General features: G+C 45.7%; 1 protein-coding gene across 2 annotated transcripts in view; it reads left to right on the forward strand.

Moving 5' to 3' along the window:
• Positions 1-22200, forward strand: part of LOC118382110 (AT-rich interactive domain-containing protein 4B-like) — a 269423-nt gene that overhangs the window by 245863 nt on the left and 1360 nt on the right. Inside the window, exon 21 of one of the 2 annotated variants that reach the window (XM_052477444.1) lies at positions 5303-5449. The exons of the other annotated variant lie outside the window; for it this stretch is intronic. Within the exon in view, the coding sequence (XP_052333404.1) occupies positions 5303-5449 (147 nt within the window). The remainder of the gene's footprint in view (positions 1-5302; positions 5450-22200) is intronic. 2 annotated transcript variants of the gene reach the window in all.

Consider the following 22200-nt stretch of genomic DNA (forward strand, 5'->3'; position numbering starts at 1 on the left):
TTCAATGCTACTACTGAAACATCCCACTGAGTCCTCTCCTTTCAATGTTTCTACTCTGAAACATCCCACTGAGTCCTCTCCTTTCAATGTTTATACTCTGAAACATCCCACTGAGTCCTCTCCTTTCAATGTTTCTACTCTGAAACATCCCACTGAGTCCTCTCCTTTCAATGTTTCTACTCTGAAACATCCCACTGAGTCCTCTCCTTTCAATGTTTCTACTCTGAAACATCCCACTGAGTCCTCTCCTTTCAATGTTTCTACTCTGAAACATCCCACTGAGTCCTCTCCTTTCAATGTTTCTACTCTGAAACATCCCACTGAGTCCTCTCCTTTCAATGTTTCTACTCTGAAACATCCCACTGAGTCCTCTCCTTTCAATGTTTCTACTCTGAAACATCCCACTGAGTCCTCTCCTTTCAATGTTTCTACTCTGAAACATCGCACTGAGTCCTCTCCTTTCAATGTTTATACTCTGAAACATCCCACTGAGTCCTCTCCTTTCAATGTTTCTACTCTGAAACATCCCACTGAGTCCTTCTCCTTTTTCATTGTTTCTTTACTTGAAACATCCCACTGAGTCCTCTTCTGGGTCGTGACATCCCACTGAGTCCTTCTCTTCAATGTTTCTACTTGAAACATCCCACTGAGTCCTCTCCTTCACCGCTTTCGACGGCCATCGCACTGAGTCCTTCTCTTCACGTTTCTGTACTTGAACATCCATTGAGTCTCTCACAGCTTTTACTGAAACATCGCACTGAGTCCTCCTTTCACGTTTATACCTGAAACATCCCACTGAGTCCTTTCCTTTCATTGTTACTTGAAACATCCTACTGAGTCCTTCTCTTTCAATGTTTCTACTTGAACATCCCACTGAGTCCTCTCCTTTCAATGTTTCTACTCTGAAACATCCCACTGAGTCCCTTTCCTTTCAATGTTTCTACTCTGAAACATCCCACTGAGTCTCTCTCCTTTCAATGTTTCTACTCTGAAACATCCCACTGAGTCCTCTCCTTTCAATGTTTCTACTCTGAAACATCCCACTGAGTCCTCTCCTTTCAATGTTTCTACTTGAAACATCCCACTGAGTCCTCTCCTTTCAATGTTTCTACTTCTGAAACATCCCACTGAGTTCCTCTCCTTTCAATGTTTCTACTCTGAAACATCCCACTGAGTCCTCTCCTTTCAATGTTTCTACTCTGAAACATCCCACTGAGTCCTCTCCTTTCAATGTTTCACTTGAAACATCGCACTGAGTCCTGTCCTTTCAATGTTTCTACTCTGAAACATCCCACTGAGTCCTCTCCTTTCAATGTTTCTACTCTGAAACATCCCACTGAGTCCTCTCTCCTTTCAATGTTTCTACTCTGAAACATCCCACTGAGTCCTCTCCTTTCAATGTTTCTACTCTGAAACATCCCACTGAGTCCTCTCCTTTCAATGTTTCTACTCTGAAACATCCCACTGAGTCCTCTCCTTTCAATGTTTCTACTTGAAACATCCTACTGAGTCCTCCTCCTTTCAATGTTTCTACTCTGAAACATCCCACTGAGTCCTTTCCTTTCAATGTTTCTACTCTGAAACATCCCACTGAGTCCTCTCCTTTCAATGTTTCTACTCTGAAACATCCCACTGAGTCCTCTCCTTTCAATGTTTCTACTCTGAAACATCCCACTGAGTCTCTGTCCTTTCAATGTTTCTACTTGAAACATCCCACTGAGTCCTCTCCTTTCAATGTTTCTACTCTGAAACATCCCACTGAGTCCTGTCCTTTCAATGTTTCTACTCTGAAACATCCACTGAGTCCTCTCCTTTCAATGTTTCTACTCTGAAACATCCCACTGAGTCCTCTCCTTTCAATGTTTCTACTCTGAAACATCCCACTGAGTCCTCTCCTTTCAATGTTTCTACTCTGAAACATCCCACTGAGTCCTCTCCTTTCAATGTTTCTACTCTGAAACATTCCACTGAGTCCTCTCCTTTCAATGCTTGAAACATCCCACTGAGTCCTCTCCTTTCAATGTTTCTACTCTGAAACATCCCACTGAGTCCTCTCCTTTCAATGTTTCTACTCTGAAACATCGCACTGAGTCCTCTCCTTTCAATGTTTCTACTCTGAAACATCCCACTGAGTCCTCTCCTTTCAATGTTTCTACTCTGAAACATCCCACTGAGTCCTGTCCTTTCAATGTTTCTACTCTGAAACATCCCACTGAGTCCTCTCCTTTCAATGTTTCTACTCTGAAACATCCACTGAGTCCTTCCTTTCAATGCTTCTGACATCCTACTGAGTCCTCTCCTTTCAATGTTTCTACTCTGAAACATCCCACTGAGTCCTCTCCTTTCAATGTTTCTACTCTGAAACATCCCACTGAGTCCTCTCCTTTCAATGTTTCTACTCTGAAACATCCTACTGAGTCCTCTTTCAATGCTTTACTGAAACATCGCACTGAGTCCTCCCTTTCAATGTTTATACTTGAAACATCCTAATTGAGTCCTTCCTTTCAATGTTTCTACTCTTGAAACATCCCACTGAGTCCTCTCCTTTCAATGTTTCTACCTGAAACATCCCACTGAGTCCTCTCCTTTCAATGTTTCTACTCTGAAACATCGCACTGAGTCCTCTCCTTTCAATGTTTATACTCTGAAACATCCCACTGAGTCCACTCTCCTTTCAATGTTTCTACTCTGAAACATCCCCACTGAGTCTCTCCCTTTCAATATGTCTACTCCTGAAACATCCCACTGAGTCCTGTCCTTTCAATGTTTCTACTCTGAAACATCCACTGATCCTCTCCTTTCAATGTTTCTACTCTGGAAACATCCCACTGAGTCCTCTCCTTTCAATGTTTCTACTCTGAACATACTGAGTCCCTGTCCTTTCAATGTTTCTACTCCTGAACATCCCACTGAGTCCTCTCCTTTCAATGTTTCTATAAACATCCTAATTGAGTCCTCTCCTTTCAATGTTTCTACTCTGAACATTCCACTGGAGTCCTGTCCTTTCCAATGTTTCTACTCTGAACATCCCACTGGAATCCTCTCCTTTCAATGTTTACTCTGAAACATCCCACTGAGTCCTCTCCTTTCAATGTTTCTACTCTGAAACATCCACTGAGTCCTCTCCTTTCAATGTTTCTGCTCTGAAACATCCCACTGAAGTCCTCTCCTTTCAATGTTTCTACTCCTGAAACATCGCACTGAGTCCTCTCCCTTTCAATGTTTATACTCTGAAACATCCCACTGAGTCCTCTCCTTTCAATGTTTCTACTCTGAAACATCCCACTGAGTCCCTCTCCTTTCAATGTTTCTACTCTGAAACATCCCACTGAGTCCTCTCCTTTCAATGTTTCTACTCTGAAACAACTGAGTCCCTCTCCCTTTCAATGTGACTGAGTCCTCTCCTTTCAATGTTTCTACTCTGAAACATCCCACTGAGTCCTCTCCTTTCAATGTTTCTACTCTGAAACATCCCACTGAGTCCCTCTCCTTTCATGTTTCTAATTTGAAACATCCCCACTGAAGTCCTGTCCTTTCAATGTTTCTATACAAACATCCACTGAGTCCTCTCCTTTCAATGTTTCTACTCTGAAACATCCCACTGAGTCCTCTCCTTTCAATGTTTCATCTGAAACCCCACTGAGTCCTCTCCTTTCAATGTTTCTACTCTTGAAACATCCACTGGAAATCCTCTCCTTTCAATGTTTCTACTCTGCAAACATCGCACTGAGTCCTCTCTTCAATGTTTCTACTCAAGAAACATCCCACTGAGTCCCTCTCCTTTCAATGTTTCTACTCTGAAACATTCCACTGAGTCCTGTCCTTTCAATGTTTCTCTGAAACATCCCACTGGAATCCTCTCCTTTCCAATGTTTTCTCTGAAACATTCCACTGAGTCCTCTCCTTTCAATGTTTATACTCTGAAACATCCCACTGAGTCCTCTCCTTTCAATGTTTCTACTCTGAAACATCCCACTGAGTCCCTCTCCTTTCAATGTTTCTACTCTGAAACATCCCACCAAATCCTCTCCTTTCAATATATCTACTCTGAAACATCCACTGAGTCCTCTCCTTTCAATGTTTCTACTCTGGAAACATCCCACTGGTCTCCTCCTTTCAATGTTTCTACTCTGAAACATCACTGAGTCCTCTCCTTTCAATGTTTCTACTCTGAAACATCCCACTGAGTCCTGTCCTTTCAATGTTTCTACTCTGAAACATCCCACTGAGTCCTCCTTTCAATGTTTCTACTCTGAAACATCCCTGGAATCCTCTCCTTTCAATGTTTCTACTCTGAAACATCCCACTGAGTCCTCTCCTTTCAATGTTTCTACTCTGAAACATCCACTGGAATCCTCTCCTTTCAATGTTTCTACTCTGAAACATCGCACTGGAAGTCCTCTCCTTTCAATGTTTATACTCTGAAACATCCCACTGAGTCCTCTCCTTTCAATGTTTTTCTCTGAAACATCCCCACTGAGTCCTGTCCTTTCAATGTTTTCTCTGAAACATCCCACTGAGTCCTCTCCTTTCAACGTGACATCCCACTGAGTCCTCTCCTTTCAATGTGACATCCACTGAGTCCTCTCCTTTCAATGTTTCTACTCTGAAACATCCCACTGAGTCCTCTCCTTTCAATGTTTCTACTCCAAACATCCCACTGAGAATCCCTCCTTTCAATGTTTCTACTCTGAAACATCCCATTGAGTCCTCTCCTTTCAATGTTTCTACTCTGAAACATCCCACTGAGTCCTCTCCTTTCAATGTTTCTACTCTGAAACATCCCACTGAGTCCTCTCCTTTCAATGTTTCTACTCTGAAACATCCCACTGAGTCCTCTCCTTTCAATGTTTATACTCTGAAACATCCCACTGAGTCCTCTCCTTTCAATGTTTCTACTCTGAAACATCCACTGAGTCCTCTCCTTTCAATGTTTCTACTCTGAAACATCCCACTGAGTCCTCTCCTTTCAATGTTTATACTCTGAAACATCCCACTGAGTCCTCTCCTTTCAATGTTTCACTCTGAGTCCCCTCCTCTCCTTTCAATGTTTCTACTCTGAAACATCCCACTGAGTCCTCTCCTTTCAATATTCTGAAACATGTCCTCTCCTTTCAATATATCTACTCTGAAACATCCCACTGAGTCCTCTCCTTTCAATGCTCTGAAACATCCCACTGAGTCCTCTCCTTTCAATGTTTCTACTTTGAAACATCCCACTGAGTCCTCTCCTTTCAATGTTTCTTACTCTGAAACATCCCACTGAGTCCTCTCCTTTCAATGTTGTTCCTCTCCTCCCTAGCGGACCTGGAGAAGATGTGTAGTCTGGAGAGGATCTCCTTCCTCCAGGAGAAGCTGCAGGACATCAGAAACCACTACCTGTCTCTCAAGTCTGAGGTGGCATCCATCGACAGACGGCGCAAACGCATCAAGAAGAAAGAGAGAGAGAGTGAGTCATCATAATCGACAGTTTATTTGCTACCAGAGCTGTTATGGTAAACACAATAAAAGAGAGAGGAAGAAATGTAGTTTCTAACCCTGTAGTACTGTAGTGCTGGAGACTGGAGACCATCCTTGTAGTACTGTAGTACTGTAGCTGGAGACCAAGACAATCCCTGTAGTACTGTAGCTGGAGACCAAGACAATCCCTGTAGTACTGTAGCTGGAGACCGAGACAATCCCTGTAGTACTGTAGTACTGTAGCTGGAGACCAAGACCATCCCTGTGTAGTACTGTAGCTGGAGACCGAGACCATCCCTGTAGTACTGTAGTACTGTAGCTGGAGACCAAGACAATCCCTGTAGTACTGTAGTACGGTAGCTGGAGACCAAGACAATCCCTGTAGTACTGTAGTACTGTAGCTGGGAGACCAAGACAATCCCTGTAGTACTGTAGTACTGTAGCTGGAGACCAAGGCAATCCCTGTAGTACTGTAGTACTGTAGCTGGAGACCAAGACAATCCCTGTATTACTGTAGTACTGTAGCTGGAGACCAAGGCAATCCCTGTGTAGTACTGTAGCTGGAGACCGAGACCATCCCTGTAGTACTGTAGTACTGTAGCTGGAGACCAGACAATCCCTGTAGTACTGTAGTACTGTAGCTGGAGACCAAGACAATCCCTGTAGTACTTTAGTACTGTAGCTGGAGACCGAGACAATCCCTGTAGTACTGTAGCTGGAGACCGAGACCATCCCTGTAGTACTGTAGCTGTAGTACTGTAGCTAGAGAGACCAAGACAATCCCTGTAGTACTTTAGTACTGTTGCTAGAGACCAAGACAATCCCTGTAGTACTTTAGTACTGTAGCTGGAGACCGAGACCATCCCTGTCGTACTGTAGCTGGAGACAGAGACAATCCCTGTAGTACTGTAGCTGGAGACCGAGACCATCCCTGTAGTACTGTGGCTGGAGACCAAGACAATCCCTGTAGTACTGTAGCTGGAGACCGAGACAATCACTGTTGTACTGTAGTACTGTAGCTAGAGACCAAGACAATCCCTGTAGTACTGTAGCTGGAATACCTAGGATAGGATAAGTAATCCTTCTCACCCCCCTTTAAGATTTAGATGCACTATTGTAAAGTGACTGTTCTACTGGATGTCATAAGGTGAATGCACCAATTTGTAAGTCGCTCTGGATAAGAGCGTCTGCTAAATGACTTAAATGTAAATGTAATGAGACCAAGACAATCCCTGTAGTACTGTACTACTGTAGCTAGAGACCAAGACAATCCCTGTAGTACTGTAGCTGGAGACCAAGACAATCCTGTAGTACTGTAGCTGGAGACCAAGACAGTAGTACTGTACTACTGTAGCTAGAGACCAAGACAATCCCCTGTAGTACTGTGGTTAGACCCAAGACAATCCCTGTAGTACCGTAGTACTGGAGCTGGAGACCAAGATAATCCCCTGTAGTACTGTCGCTAGAGACCAAGACAATCCCTGGTACTGTAGCTGGAGATTGAGACAATCCCTGTACTACTGTAGTACTGTAGCTGGAGACTGAGACAATCCCTGTAGTACTGTAGTACTGTAGCTGGAGACTGAGACAATCCCTGTAGTACTGTACTACTGTAGCTGGAGACCAAGACAATCCCTGTAGTACTGTAGCTGGAAACCAAGACAATCCCTGTAGTACTGTAGTACTGTTGCTGGAGACCGAGACAATCCCTGTTGTACTGTATCCTGTCTGAGGACTGTAGATTGATTGATAATGCTCTAGTGTATGTTGAAACAGACCAGACTTGTTCCCCAAGCTTGGATGATCTGGTAACAACAAAGTAACAACCACCAGTATTTGAGTAAAGCCACAGTGTCTATGTATGCGTATGCTCAGCACTATGCACGTCAGCTACTACAGAGTCTGAAATGACTGCAACACTTAACAAAGAGCTGCAGTTAGTTTCAGAGTGGGTGGCAAGGAATAAATTACTAATAAATAATTTGAATAAAGTATTGTTTTTTATACAAATCATTCACTAAACCTTAAACCTGAAATAAATCCTGCACTAAATAATGTGCAAATAGAGCAAGTTGAGGTGACTAAACTGCTTGGCGTAACCCTGGATTGTAAAACTGTCATGGTCAAAACATAACGATACAACAGTAGTGTCATGACGTTTGCTGAGATGGGGAGAAGTCTGTCCATAATAAAGTGTTGTTTTTGTGAGAGGTATTGACATGTTGAATGCATCCAATTGGCGTCGTTGTCCCCACAGTGACCGTACGTACATAACCCAACCAGAAGCCATGGATTACAGGCAACATCCACTGAGCTCAAGGATAGAGCTGCCGCTTTCAAGGAGCGGGACCCTAACCCGGAAGCTTATAAGAAATCCTGCTATGCCCCTCTGACGAACCATCAACCAGGCAAAGCGTCAATACAGGACTAAGATTGAATCGTACTACACCGGCTCTGACGGTCTTCGGATGTGGCAGGGCTTGAAAACTATTACAGACTACAAAGGGAAGCACAGCCGAGAGCTGCCCAGTGACACAAGCCTACTAGATGAACTAAACTACTTCTATGCTCGCTTTGAGGCAAATAAACTGAAACATGCAAAGAGAGCACCAGCTGTTCCGGGAAGATTGTGTGATCACGCTCTCCACAGCCAATGTGAGTAAGACCTTTAAACAGGTCATCATTCTGGATCCTGGGGTTCATGCTCAGTCCCCTCCTGTACTCCCTGTTCACTCATGACTGTGGTAAGGGTAGGTAAGAACACATTGGCCATGTTGATCCTCAACACGGGGCCCCTCAGGGGTGCGTGCTCAGTCCCCTCCTGTACTCCCCTGTTCACTCATGACTGTGTGGCCAAGCATGACTCAACACTGTCATTAAGTTTGCTGACGACACAACAGTGGTAGAGCTGATCACTGACAACGATGAGACAGCCAATAGGGAGGAGGTCAGAGACCTGGTGGTAGGGCCTGATCACTGACAACAATGAGACAGACTATAGGGAGGTCAGAGACCTGGTGGTAGGCCTGATCACCCACAACGATGAGACAGCCAATAGGGAGGAGGTCAGAGACCTGGTGGTAGGCTTGATCACTGACAACGATGAGACAGACTATAGGGAGGTCAGAGACCTGGTGGTAGGCCTGATCACCGACAACGATGAGACAGACTATAGGGAGGTCAGAGACCTGGTGGTAGGCCTGATCACCGACAACGATGAGACAGACTATAGGGAGGTCAGAGACCTGGTGGTAGGCTTGATCACTGACAACGATGAGACAGCCAATAGGAGGAGGTCAGAGACCTGGTGGTAGGCTTGATCACTGACAACGATGAGACAGCCTATAGGGAGCCTATAGGGAGGAGGTTAGAGACCTGGTGGTAGGCCTGATCACCAACAACGATGACACAGACTATAGGGAGGAGGTTAGAGACCTGGTGGTAGGCTTGATCACTGACAACGATGAGACAGCCTATAGGGAGCCTATAGGGAGGAGGTTAGAGACCTGGTGGTAGGCCTGATCACTGACAACGATGAGACAGACTATAGGGAGCCTATAGGGAAGAGGTCAGAGACCTGGTGGTAGGCTTGATCACTGACAACGATGAGACAGACTATAGGGAGCCTATAGGGAGGAGGTCAGAGACCTGGTGGTAGGCCTGAACACTGACAACGATGAGACAGACTATAGGGAGCCTATAGGGAGGAGGTCAGAGACCTGGTGGTAGGCCTGATCACCGACGACGATGAGACAGCCAATAGGGAGGAGGTCAGAGACCTGGTGGTAGGCCTGATCACCAACAGTGATGAGACAGCCTATAGGGCGGAGGTCAGAGACCTGGTGGTAGGCCTGATCACCAACGACGATGAGACAGCCTATAGGGCGGAGGTCAGAGACCTGGTGGTAGGCCTGATCACCGACAGTGATGAGACAGCCTATAGGGAGGTCAGAGACCTGGCAGTGTGGTGCCAGGACAAGAACCTCTCCCTCAATGTAATCAAGACAAAGGAGATGGACTACAGGAAAGAGGCCGAGCACGCCCCATTCTCATCGACCGGGCTGCAGTGGAGCAGGTTGAAAGCTTCAAGTTCCTTGGTGTCCACATCCCAACAAACTAACATGGTCCAAACACACCAAGATAGTCGTGAAGAGGGCACGACAAAACCTATTCCCCCTCAGGAGGCTGACAAGATTTGGCATGGGTCCTGAGATCCTCAAACGGTTTTACAGCTGCACCATCGAGATCATCCTGACTGGTTGCATCACTGCCTGGTATGGCAGCTGCTCGGTCTCAGACCTCTATACCAGGCGGTGTCAGAGGAAGGCCCTCAAAATGGTCAAAGACTCCAGCCACCCTAGTCATAGACTCTTCTCTCTGCTATCACACGGCAAGTGGTACCGGAGCGCCAAGTCTAGGTCAAGAGGTTTCTTAACCGCTTCTACCCCCAAGCCATAAGACTCCTGGACATCTCATCAAAGGGCTACCCAGACTATTTGCATTGCTCCCTACCCCCCTCCCCTCTTTTACACCGCTGATACTCTCTATTGTTATCATCTATGCATAGTCACTTTAACTCTACCTACATGTACATATTACCTCAACTAACCAGCACATTGACTCTGTACCGGTACCCCCTGTATATAGCCTCCACATTGACTCTGTACCGGTACCCCTGTATATACCTCCACATTGACTCTCTACCGTACCCCTGTATATAGCCTCCACACTGACTCTGTACCGGTACCCCTGTATATAGCCTCCACATTGACTCTGTACCGGTACCCTGTATATAGCCTCCACATTGACTCTGTACGGTACCCCCTGTATATAGCCTCCACATTGACTCTGTACCGGTACCCCCTGTATATAGCCTCCACATTGACTCTCTGTACCGGTACCCCCTGTATATAGCCTCCACATTGACTCTGTACCCGGTACCCTGTATATAGCCTCCACATTGACTCTGTACCGGTACCCCCCTGTATATAGCCTCCACATTGACTCTGTACCGGTACCCCCCTGTATATAGCCTCCACATTGCCTCTGTACCGGTACCCCCTGTATATAGCCTCCACATTGACTCTGTACCGGTACCCCCTGTATATAGCCTCCACATTGACTCTGTACCGGTACCCCCTGTATATAGCCTCCACATTGACTCTGTACCGGTACCCCTGTATATAGCCTCCACATTGACTCTGTACCGGTACCCCCTGTATATAGCCTCCACATTGACTCTGTACCGGTACCCCCCTGTATATAGCCTCCACATTGACTCTGTACCGGTACCCCCCTGTATATAGCCTCCACATTGACTCTGTACCGGTACCCCCTGTATATAGCCTCCACATTGACTCTGTACCGGTACCCCCCTGTATATAGCCTCCACATTGACTCTGTACCGGTACCCCCTGTATATAGCCTCCACATTGACTCTGTACCGGTACCCCCTGTATATAGCCTCCACATTGACTCTGACCCGGTACCCCCTGTATATAGTCTCCACATTGACTCTGTACCGGTACCCCTGTATATAGCCTCCACATTGACTCTGTACCGGTACCCCCTGTATATAGCCTCCACATTGACTCTGTACCGGTACCCTGTATATAGCCTCCACATTGACTCTGTACCGGTACCCCCTGTATATAGCCTCCACATTGACTCTGTACCGGTACCCCTGTATATAGCCTCCACATTGACTCTGTACCGGTACCCCTGTATATAGCCTCCACATTGACTCTGTACCGGTACCCCTGTATATAGCCTCCACATTGACTCTGTACCGGTACCCCTGTATATAGCCTCCACATTGACTCTGTACCGTACCCCCTGTATATAGCCTCCACATTGACTCTGTACCAGTACCCCCTGTATAGCCTCCACATTGACTCTGTACCGGTACCCCTGTATATAGCCTCCACATTGACTCTGTACCGGTACCCCCTGTATATAGCCTCCACATTGACTCTGTACCGGTACCCCTGTATATAGCCTCCACATTGACTCTGTACCGTAATACCCTGTATATAGCCTCCACATTGTCTCTGTACCGGTGCCCCCTGTATATAGCCTCCACATTGACTCTGTACCGGTACCCCCTGTATATAGCCTCCACATTGACTCTGTACCGGTACCCCCTGTATATTGTCTCGCTATTGTTATTTTACTGCTGCTCATTAATTACTTGTTACTTTTATTTCTTATTCTTATCTGTTTTTTTTAAAACAGTATTGTTGGTTAGTGGCTCGTAAGTAAAGCATTTTCACTGTAAGGTCTTCTTCACCTCTTGTATTCAGCGCATGTGACTAATAAAATTGGATTTGATATCTTTGTAGAAAAGTTTACGAATTAGCCTCCTTCTGTACACATATGGGCATATCTTTATCTCTGGTCTTTCTAGGGCCTTCTCTTCCTTAATATTATTTTATTTATTATATATTTATTATTTTATATATTATATTATGTTAATATCATACATTGGACACCTCAGCCCTTTAGGTCTATACATGCATTGTCCTGATGCATTTAGTGCTCAAATCTCCTACAGCTGAACCACGAGGTGGACAATTACTGTTTTAGAAAGTACAAACCAATAAAACAATAGACTATGAAGTTTTGGATATGCTACACATCGAAACACAACAAATTGGGCTTTAGTCATTTGTTCTAGACCGTTTTTAAGGACTCATGTGGATCATTTGGCCAATATGGCTTGTTTATTGATGGTGCTGGCAGCGACCAGTCTGAGGCTTTTTCTCTCTTTACACTCTTGGATCGGAACGGGTCTGAATGGACATGAGGACTTCTAAGCTACAGACTTCTAAGCAACAGACTTCTAAGCTACAGACTTCTAAGCTACAGACTTCTAAGCCACATATTTCTAAACCACAGACTTCTAAACTAAAGACTTCTAAGCTACAGACTTCTAAGCTACAGACTTCTAAGCAACAGACTTCTAAGCTACAGACTTCTAAGCTACAGACTTCTAAGCAACAGACTTCTAAGCTACAGACTTCTAAGCAACAGACTTCTAAGCCACATATTTCTAAACCACAGACTTCTAAACTAAAGACTTCTAAGCTAAAGACTTCTAAGCTTAAGACTTCTAAGCTAAAGACTTCTAAGCTACAGACTTCTAAGCAACAGACTTCTAAGCAACAGACTTCTCAGCTACAGACTTCTACTCCACTTCTGCTCCATCTGACCACCATGTTGTTTCTGCATCATCTGACCACCATGTTGTTTCTGCATCATCTGACCACCATGTTGTTTCTGCATCATCTGACCACCATGTTGTTTCTGACCACCATGTTGTTTCTCCTCCATCTGACCACCATGTTGTTTCTCCTCCATCTGACCACCATGTTGTTTCTGCATCATCTGACCACCATGTTGTTTCTGCTCCATCTGACCACCATGTTGTTTCTGCTCCATCTGACCACCATGTTGTTTCTGCTCCATCTGACCACCATGTTGTTTCTCCTCCATCTGACCACCATGTTGTTTCTCCTCCATCTGACCACCATGTTGTTTCTCCTCCATCTGACCACCATGTTGTTTCTGCATCATCTGACCACCATGTTGTTTCTGCTCCATCTGACCACCATGTTGTTTCTGCATCATCTGACCACCATGTTGTTTCTGACCACCATGTTGTTTCTCCTCCATCTGACCACCATGTTGTTTCTGCATCATCTGACCACCATGTTGTTTCTGCATCATCTGACCACCATGTTGTTTCTGCATCATCTGACCACCATGTTGTTTCTGCTCCATCTGACCACCATGTTGTTTCTGCATCATCTGACCACCATGTTGTTTCTGACCACCATGTTGTTTCTCCTCCATCTGACCACCATGTTGTTTCTGCATCATCTGACCACCATGTTGTTTCTGCATCATCTGACCACCATGTTGTTTCTGCATCATCTGACCACCATGTTGTTTCTCCTCCATCTGACCACCATGTTGTTTCTGACCACCATGTTGTTTCTCCTCCATCTGACCACCATGTTGTTTCTGACCACCATGTTGTTTCTCCTCCATCTGACCACCATGTTGTTTCTCCTCCATCTGACCACCATGTTGTTTCTGCATCATCTGACCACCATGTTGTTTCTGCATCATCTGACCACCATGTTGTTTCTCCTCCATCTGACCACCATGTTGTTTCTGACCACCATGTTGTTTTCTGACCACCATGTTGTTTCTCCTCCATCTGACCACCATGTTGTTTCTCCTCCATCTGACCACCATGTTGTTTCTGACCACCATGTTGTTTCTGACCACCATGTTTCTGCATCATCTGACCACCATGTTGTTTCTCCTCCATCTGACCACCATGTTGTTTCTCCTCCATCTGACCACCATGTTGTTTCTCCTCCATCTGACCACCATGTTGTTTCTCCTCCATCTGACCACCATGTTGTTTCTGACCACCATGTTGTTTCTGACCACCATGTTGTTTCTGCATCATCTGACCACCATGTTGTTTCCGCATCATCTGACCACCATGTTGTTTCTGCTCCATCTGACCACCATGTTGTTTCTTCATCATCTGACCACCATGTTGTTTCTGCATCATCTGACCACCATGTTGTTTCTGACCACCATGTTGTTTCTGCTCCATCTGACCACCATGTTGTTTCTGCTCCATCTGACCACCATGTTGTTTCTGACCACCATGTTGTTTCTCCTCCATCTGACCACCATGTTGTTTCTGACCACCATGTTGTTTCTGCATCATCTGACCACCATGTTGTTTCTGACCACCATGTTGTTTCTCCTCCATCTGACCACCATGTTGTTTCTGACCACCATGTTGTTTCTCCTCCATCTGACCACCATGTTGTTTCTGACCACCATGTTGTTTCTGCATCATCTGACCACCATGTTGTTTCTGCTCCATCTGACCACCATGTTGTTTCTCCTCCATTTGACCACCATGTTGTTTCTCCTCCATCTGACCACCATGTTGTTTCTCCTCCATCTGACCACCATGTTGTTTCTGACCACCATGTTGTGTCTGACCACCATGTTTCTGCATCATCTGACCACCATGTTGTTTCTCCTCCATCTGACCACCATGTTGTTTCTGCTCCATCTGACCACCATGTTGTTTCTGACCACCATGTTGTTTCTGACCACCATGTTGTTTCTACTCCATCTGACCACCATGTTGTTTCTACTCCATCTGACCACCATGTTGTTTCTACTCCATCTGACCACCATGTTGTTTCTGCTCCATCTGACCACCATGTTGTTTCTGACCACCATGTTGTTTCTGCTCCATCTGACCACCATGTTGTTTCTCCTCCATCTGACCACCATGTTGTTTCTCCTCCATCTGACCACCATGTTGTTTCTGCTCCATCTGACCACCATGTTGTTTCTCCTCCATCTGACCACCATGTTGTTTCTGACCACCATGTTGTTTCTGCTCCATCTGACCACCATGTTGTTTCTCCTCCATCTGACCACCATGTTGTTTCTGCTCCATCTGACCACCATGTTGTTTCTGACCACCATGTTGTTTCTCCTCCATCTGACCACCATGTTGTTTCTCCTCCATCTGTCCACCATGTTGTTTCTGCATCATCTGACCACCATGTTGTTTCTCCTCCATCTGACCACCATGTTGTTTCTCCTCCATCTGACCACCATGTTGTTTCTGACCACCATGTTGTTTCTCCTCCATCTGACCACCATGTTGTTTCTGCTCCATCTGACCACCATGTTGTTTCTCCTCCATCTGACCAGCATGTTGTTTCTGCATCATCTGACCACCATGTTGTTTCTCCTCCATCTGACCACCATGTTGTTTCTCCTCCATCTGACCACCATGTTGTTTCTACTCCATCTGACCACCATGTTGTTTCTGCTCCATCTGACCACCATGTTGTTTCTACTCCATCTGACCACCATGTTGTTTCTGCTCCATCTGACCACCATGTTGTTTCTGACCAGCATGTTGTTTCTACTCCATCTGACCACCATGTTGTTTCTGATCCATCTGACCACCATGTTGTTTCTACTCCATCTGACCACCATGTTGTTTCTGACCAGCATGTTGTTTCTACTCCATCTGACCACCATGTTGTTTCTGCTCCATCTGACCACCATGTTGTTTCTACTCCATCTGACCACCATGTTGTTTCTGACCACCATGTTGTTTCTACTCCATCTGACCACCATGTTGTTTCTGCTCCATCTGACCACCATGTTGTTTCTGACCACCATGTTGTTTCTGACCACCATGTTGTTTCTGACCACCATGTTGTTTCTGACCACCATGTTGTTTCTGCTCCATCTGACCACCATGTTGTTTCTGCATCATCTGACCACCATGTTGTTTCTGCATCATCTGACCACCATGTTGTTTCTGACCACCATGTTGTTTCTGCTCCATCTGACCACCATGTTGTTTCTGCATCATCTGACCACCATGTTGTTTCTCCTCCATCTGACCACCATGTTGTTTCTCCTCCATCTGTCCACCATGTTGTTTCTGCATCATCTGACCACCATGTTGTTTCTCCTCCATCTGACCACCATGTTGTTTCTGACCACCATGTTGTTTCTCCTCCATCTGACCACCATGTTGTTTCTGCTCCATCTGACCACCATGTTGTTTCTCCTCTCCATCTGACCACCATGTTGTTTCTGACCACCATGTTGTTTCTGCATCATCTGACCACCATGTTGTTTCTGCATCATCTGACCACCATGTTGTTTCTCCTCCATCTGACCACCATGTTGTTTCTGCTCCATCTGACCACCATGTTGTTTCTCCTCCATCTGACCACCATGTTGTTTCTCCTCCATCTGACCACCATGTTGTTTCTACTCCATCTGACCACCATGTTGTTTCTACTCCATCTGACCACCATGTTGTTTCTGACCACCATGTTGTTTCTGCATCATCTGACCACCATGTTGTTTCTGCATCATCTGACCACCATGTTGTTTCTGCATCATCTGACCACCATGTTGTTTCTCCTCCATCTGACCACCATGTTGTTTCTGACCACCATGTTGTTTCTGACCACCATGTTGTTTCTGACCACCATGTTGTTTCTCCTCCATCTGACCACCATGTTTCTGACCACCATGTTGTTTCTCCTCCATCTGACCACCATGTTGTTTCTCCTCCATCTGACCACCATGTTGTTTCTGACCACCATGTTGTTTCTCCTCCATCTGACCACCATGTTGTTTCTGACCACCATGTTTCTGCATCATCTGACCACCATGTTGTTTCTCCTCCATCTGACCACCATGTTGTTTCTCCTCCATCTGACCACCATGTTGTTTCTCCTCCATCTGACCACCATGTTGTTTCTGACCACCATGTTGTTTCTGACCACCATGTTGTTTCTGCATCATCTGACCACCATGTTGTTTCTGCTCCATCTGACCACCATGTTGTTTCTGCATCATCTGACCACCATGTTGTTTCCGCATCATCTGACCACCATGTTGTTTCTGCTCCATCTGACCACCATGTTGTTTCTTCATCATCTGACCACCATGTTGTTTCTGCATCATCTGACCACCATGTTGTTTCTTCATCATCTGACCACCATGTTGTTTCTTCATCATCTGACCACCATGTTGTTTCTGACCACCATGTTGTTTCTGCTCCATCTGACCACCATGTTGTTGCTGCTCCATCTGACCACCATGTTGTTTCTGACCACCATGTTGTTTCTCCTCCATCTGACCACCATGTTGTTTCTGACCACCATGTTGTTTCTCCTCCATCTGACCACCATGTTGTTTCTGACCACCATGTTGTTTCTACTCCATCTGACCACCATGTTGTTTCTGACCACCATGTTGTTTCTGCATCATCTGACCACCATGTTGTTTCTCCTCCATCTGACCACCATGTTGTTTCTGACCACCATGTTGTTTCTGACCACCATGTTTCTGCATCATCTGACCACCATGTTGTTCCTGCATCATCTGACCACCATGTTGTTTCTCCTCCATCTGACCACCATGTTGTTTCTGCTCCATCTGACCACCATGTTGTTTCTGACCACCATGTTGTTTCTGACCACCATGTTGTTTCTGACCACCATGTTGTTTTCTCCATCTGACCACCATGTTGTTTCTGACCACCATGTTGTTTCTCCTCCATCTGACCACCATGTTGTTTCTCCTCCATCTGACCACCATGTTGTTTCTACTCCATCTGACCACCATGTTGTTTCTACTCCATCTGACCACCATGTTGTTTCTGCTCCATCTGACCACCATGTTGTTTCTACTCCATCTGACCACCATGTTGTTTCTCCTCCATCTGACCACCATGTTGTTTCTCCTCCATCTGACCACCATGTTGTTTCTGACCACCATGTTGTTTCTGCTCCATCTGACCAACATGTTGTTCTCCTCCATCTGACCACCATGTTGTTTCTCCTCCATCTGACCACCATGTTGTTTCTGCTCCATCTGTCCACCATGTTGTTTCTCCTCCATCTGACCACCATGTTGTTTCTGACCACCATGTTGTTTCTGCATCATCTGACCACCATGTTGTTTCTCCTCCATCTGACCACCATGTTGTTTCTGCTCCATCTGACCACCATGTTGTTTCTGACCACCATGTTGTTTCTCCTCCATCTGACCACCATGTTGTTTCTACTCCATCTGACCACCATGTTGTTTCTGACCACCATGTTGTTTCTCCTCCATCTGACCACCATGTTGTTTCTCCTCCATCTGACCACCATGTTGTTTCTACTCCATCTGACCACCATGTTGTTTCTCTCCATCTGACCACCATGTTGTTTCTGCTCCATCTGACCACCATGTTGTTTCTCCATCTGACCACCATGTTGTTTCTGCTCCATCTGACCACCATGTTGTTTCTCCTCCATCTGACCACCATGTTGTTTCTGCTCCATCTGACCACCATGTTGTTTCTGACCACCATGTTGTTTCTCCTCCATCTGACCACCATGTTGTTTCTCCTCCATCTGTCCACCATGTTGTTTCTCCTCCATCTGTCCACCATGTTGTTTCTCCTCCATCTGACCACCATGTTGTTTCTGACCACCATGTTGTTTCTCCTCCATCTGACCACCATGTTGTTTCTCCTCCATCTGACCACCATGTTGTTTCTGACCACCATGTTGTTTCTCCTCCATCTGACCACCATGTTGTTTCTGCTCCATCTGACCACCATGTTGTTTCTCCTCCATCTGACCAGCATGTTGTTTCTGCATCATCTGACCACCATGTTGTTTCTCCTCCATCTGACCACCATGTTGTTTCTCCTCCATCTGACCACCATGTTGTTTTCCATCTGACCACCATGTTGTTTTTACTCCATCTGACCACCATGTTGTTTCTGCTCCATCTGACCACCATGTTGTTTCTGACCACCATGTTGTTTCTGCTCCATCTGACCACCATGTTGTTTCTACTCCATCTGACCACCATGTTGTTTCTGCATCATCTGACCACCATGTTGTTTCTCCATCTGACCACCATGTTGTTTCTACTCCATCTGACCACCATGTTGTTTCTGCATCATCTGACCACCATGTTGTTTCTGACCACCATGTTGTTTCTGACCACCATGTTGTTTCTGCTCCATCTGACCACCATGTTGTTTCTGCTCCATCTGACCACCATGTTGTTTCTCCTCCATCTGACCACCATGTTGTTTCTCCTCCATCTGTCCACCATGTTGTTTCTGCATCATCTGACCACCATGTTGTTTCTCCTCCATCTGACCACCATGTTGTTTCTGACCACCATGTTGTTTCTCCTCCATCTGACCACCATGTTGTTTCTGCTCCATCTGACCACCATGTTGTTTCTCCTCCATCTGACCACCATGTTGTTTCTGACCACCATGTTGTTTCTGCATCATCTGACCACCATGTTGTTTCTGCATCATCTGACCACCATGTTGTTTCTCCTCCATCTGACCACCATGTTGTTTCTCCTCCATCTGACCACCATGTTGTTTCTACTCCATCTGACCACCATGTTGTTTCTACTCCATCTGACCACCATGTTGTTTCTGACCACCATGTTGTTTCTGCATCATCTGACCACCATGTTGTTTCTGCATCATCTGACCACCATGTTGTTTCTCCTCCATCTGACCACCATGTTGTTTCTGACCACCATGTTGTTTCTGACCACCATGTTGTTTCTGACCACCATGTTGTTTCTCCTCCATCTGACCACCATGTTGTTTCTGACCACCATGTTGTTTCTCCTCCATCTGACCACCATGTTGTTTCTCCTCCATCTGACCACCATGTTGTTTCTGACCACCATGTTGTTTCTGACCACCATGTTTCTGCATCATCTGACCACCATGTTGTTTCTCCTCCATCTGACCACCATGTTGTTTCTCCTCCATCTGACCACCATGTTGTTTCTCCTCCATCTGACCACCATGTTGTTTCTGACCACCATGTTGTTTCTGACCACCATGTTGTTTCTGCATCATCTGACCACCATGTTGTTTCTGCTCCATCTGACCACCATGTTGTTTCTGCATCTGACCACCATGTTGTTTCCGCATCATCTGACCACCATGTTGTTTCTGCTCCATCTGACCACCATGTTGTTTCTTCATCATCTGACCACCATGTTGTTTCTGCATCATCTGACCACCATGTTGTTTCTTCATCATCTGACCACCATGTTGTTTCTTCATCATCTGACCACCATGTTGTTTCTGACCACCATGTTGTTTCTGCTCCATCTGACCACCATGTTGTTTCTGCTCCATCTGACCACCATGTTGTTTCTGACCACCATGTTGTTTCTCCTCCATCTGACCACCATGTTGTTTCTGACCACCATGTTGTTTCTCCTCCATCTGACCACCATGTTGTTTCTGACCACCATGTTGTTTCTGCTCCATCTGACCACCATGTTGTTTCTGACCACCATGTTGTTTCTGCATCATCTGACCACCATGTTGTTTCTGCATCATCTGACCACCATGTTGTTTCTGACCACCATGTTGTTTCTGCATCATCTGACCACCATGTTGTTTCTGCATCATCTGACCACCATGTTGTTTCTCCTCCATCTGACCACCATGTTGTTTCTCCTCCATCTGACCACCATGTTGTTTCTGACCACCATGTTGTTTCTGACCACCATGTTGTGTCTGACCACCATGTTTCTGCATCATCTGACCACCATGTTGTTTCTCCTCCATCTGACCACCATGTTGTTTCTGCTCCATCTGACCACCATGTTGTTTCTGACCACCATGTTGTTTCTGACCACCATGTTGTTTCTGACCACCATGTTGTTTCTCCTCCATCTGACCACCATGTTGTTTCTGACCACCATGTTGTTTCTCCTCCATCTGACCACCATGTTGTTTCTCCTCCATCTGACCACCATGTTGTTTCTCCATCTGACCACCATGTTGTTTCTACTCCATCTGACCACCATGTTGTTTCTACTCCATCTGATCACCATGTTGTTTCTACTCCATCTGACCACCATGTTGTTTCTCCTCCATCTGACCACCATGTTGTTTCTGCTCCATCTGACCACCATGTTGTTTCTGACCACCATGTTGTTTCTGCTCCATCTGACCAACATGTTGTTTCTCCTCCATCTGACCACCATGTTGTTTCTCCTCCATCTGACCACCATGTTGTTTCTGCTCCATCTGACCACCATGTTGTTTCTCCTCCATCTGACCACCATGTTGTTTCTCCTCCATCTGACCACCATGTTGTTTCTCCTCCATCTGACCACCATGTTGTTTCTGACCACCATGTTGTTTCTCCATCATCTGACCACCATGTTGTTTCTCCTCCATCTGACCACCATGTTGTTTCTGCTCCATCTGACCACCATGTTGTTTCTGACCACCATGTTGTTTCTCCTCCATCTGACCACCATGTTGTTTCTCTCCATCTGTCCACCATGTTGTTTCTCCTCCATCTGTCCACCATGTTGTTTCTCCTCCATCTGACCACCATGTTGTTTCTGCATCATCTGACCACCATGTTGTTTCTCCTCCATCTGACCACCATGTTGTTTCTCCTCCATCTGACCACCATGTTGTTTCTGACCACCATGTTGTTCTCCTCCATCTGACCACCATGTTGTTTCTGCTCCATCTGACCACCATGTTGTTTCTCCTCCATCTGACCAGCATGTTGTTTCTGCATCATCTGACCACCATGTTGTTTCTCCTCCATCTGACCACCATGTTGTTTCTCCTCCATCTGACCACCATGTTGTTTTCTCCATCTGACCACCATGTTGTTTCTCCTCCATCTGACCACCATGTTGTTTCTGCTCCATCTGACCACCATGTTGTTTCTCCTCCATCTGACCACCATGTTGTTTCTGACCACCATGTTGTTTCTACTCCATCTGACCACCATGTTGTTTCTGACCACCATGTTGTTTCTGCTCCATCTGACCACCATGTTGTTTCTACTCCATCTGACCACCATGTTGTTTCTGACCACCATGTTGTTTCTGCTCCATCTGACCACCATGTTGTTTCTGCTCCATCTGACCACCATGTTGTTTCTCCTCCATCTGACCACCATGTTGTTTCTCCTCCATCTGTCCACCATGTTGTTTCTGCATCATCTGACCACCATGTTGTTTCTCCTCCATCTGACCACCATGTTGTTTCTGACCACCATGTTGTTTCTGCATCATCTGACCACCATGTTGTTTCTCCTCCATCTGACCACCATGTTGTTTCTGACCACC

Source organism: Oncorhynchus keta, chromosome 24, assembly GCF_023373465.1.
Source record: "Oncorhynchus keta strain PuntledgeMale-10-30-2019 chromosome 24, Oket_V2, whole genome shotgun sequence".
Taxonomy (NCBI): domain Eukaryota; kingdom Metazoa; phylum Chordata; class Actinopteri; order Salmoniformes; family Salmonidae; genus Oncorhynchus; species Oncorhynchus keta.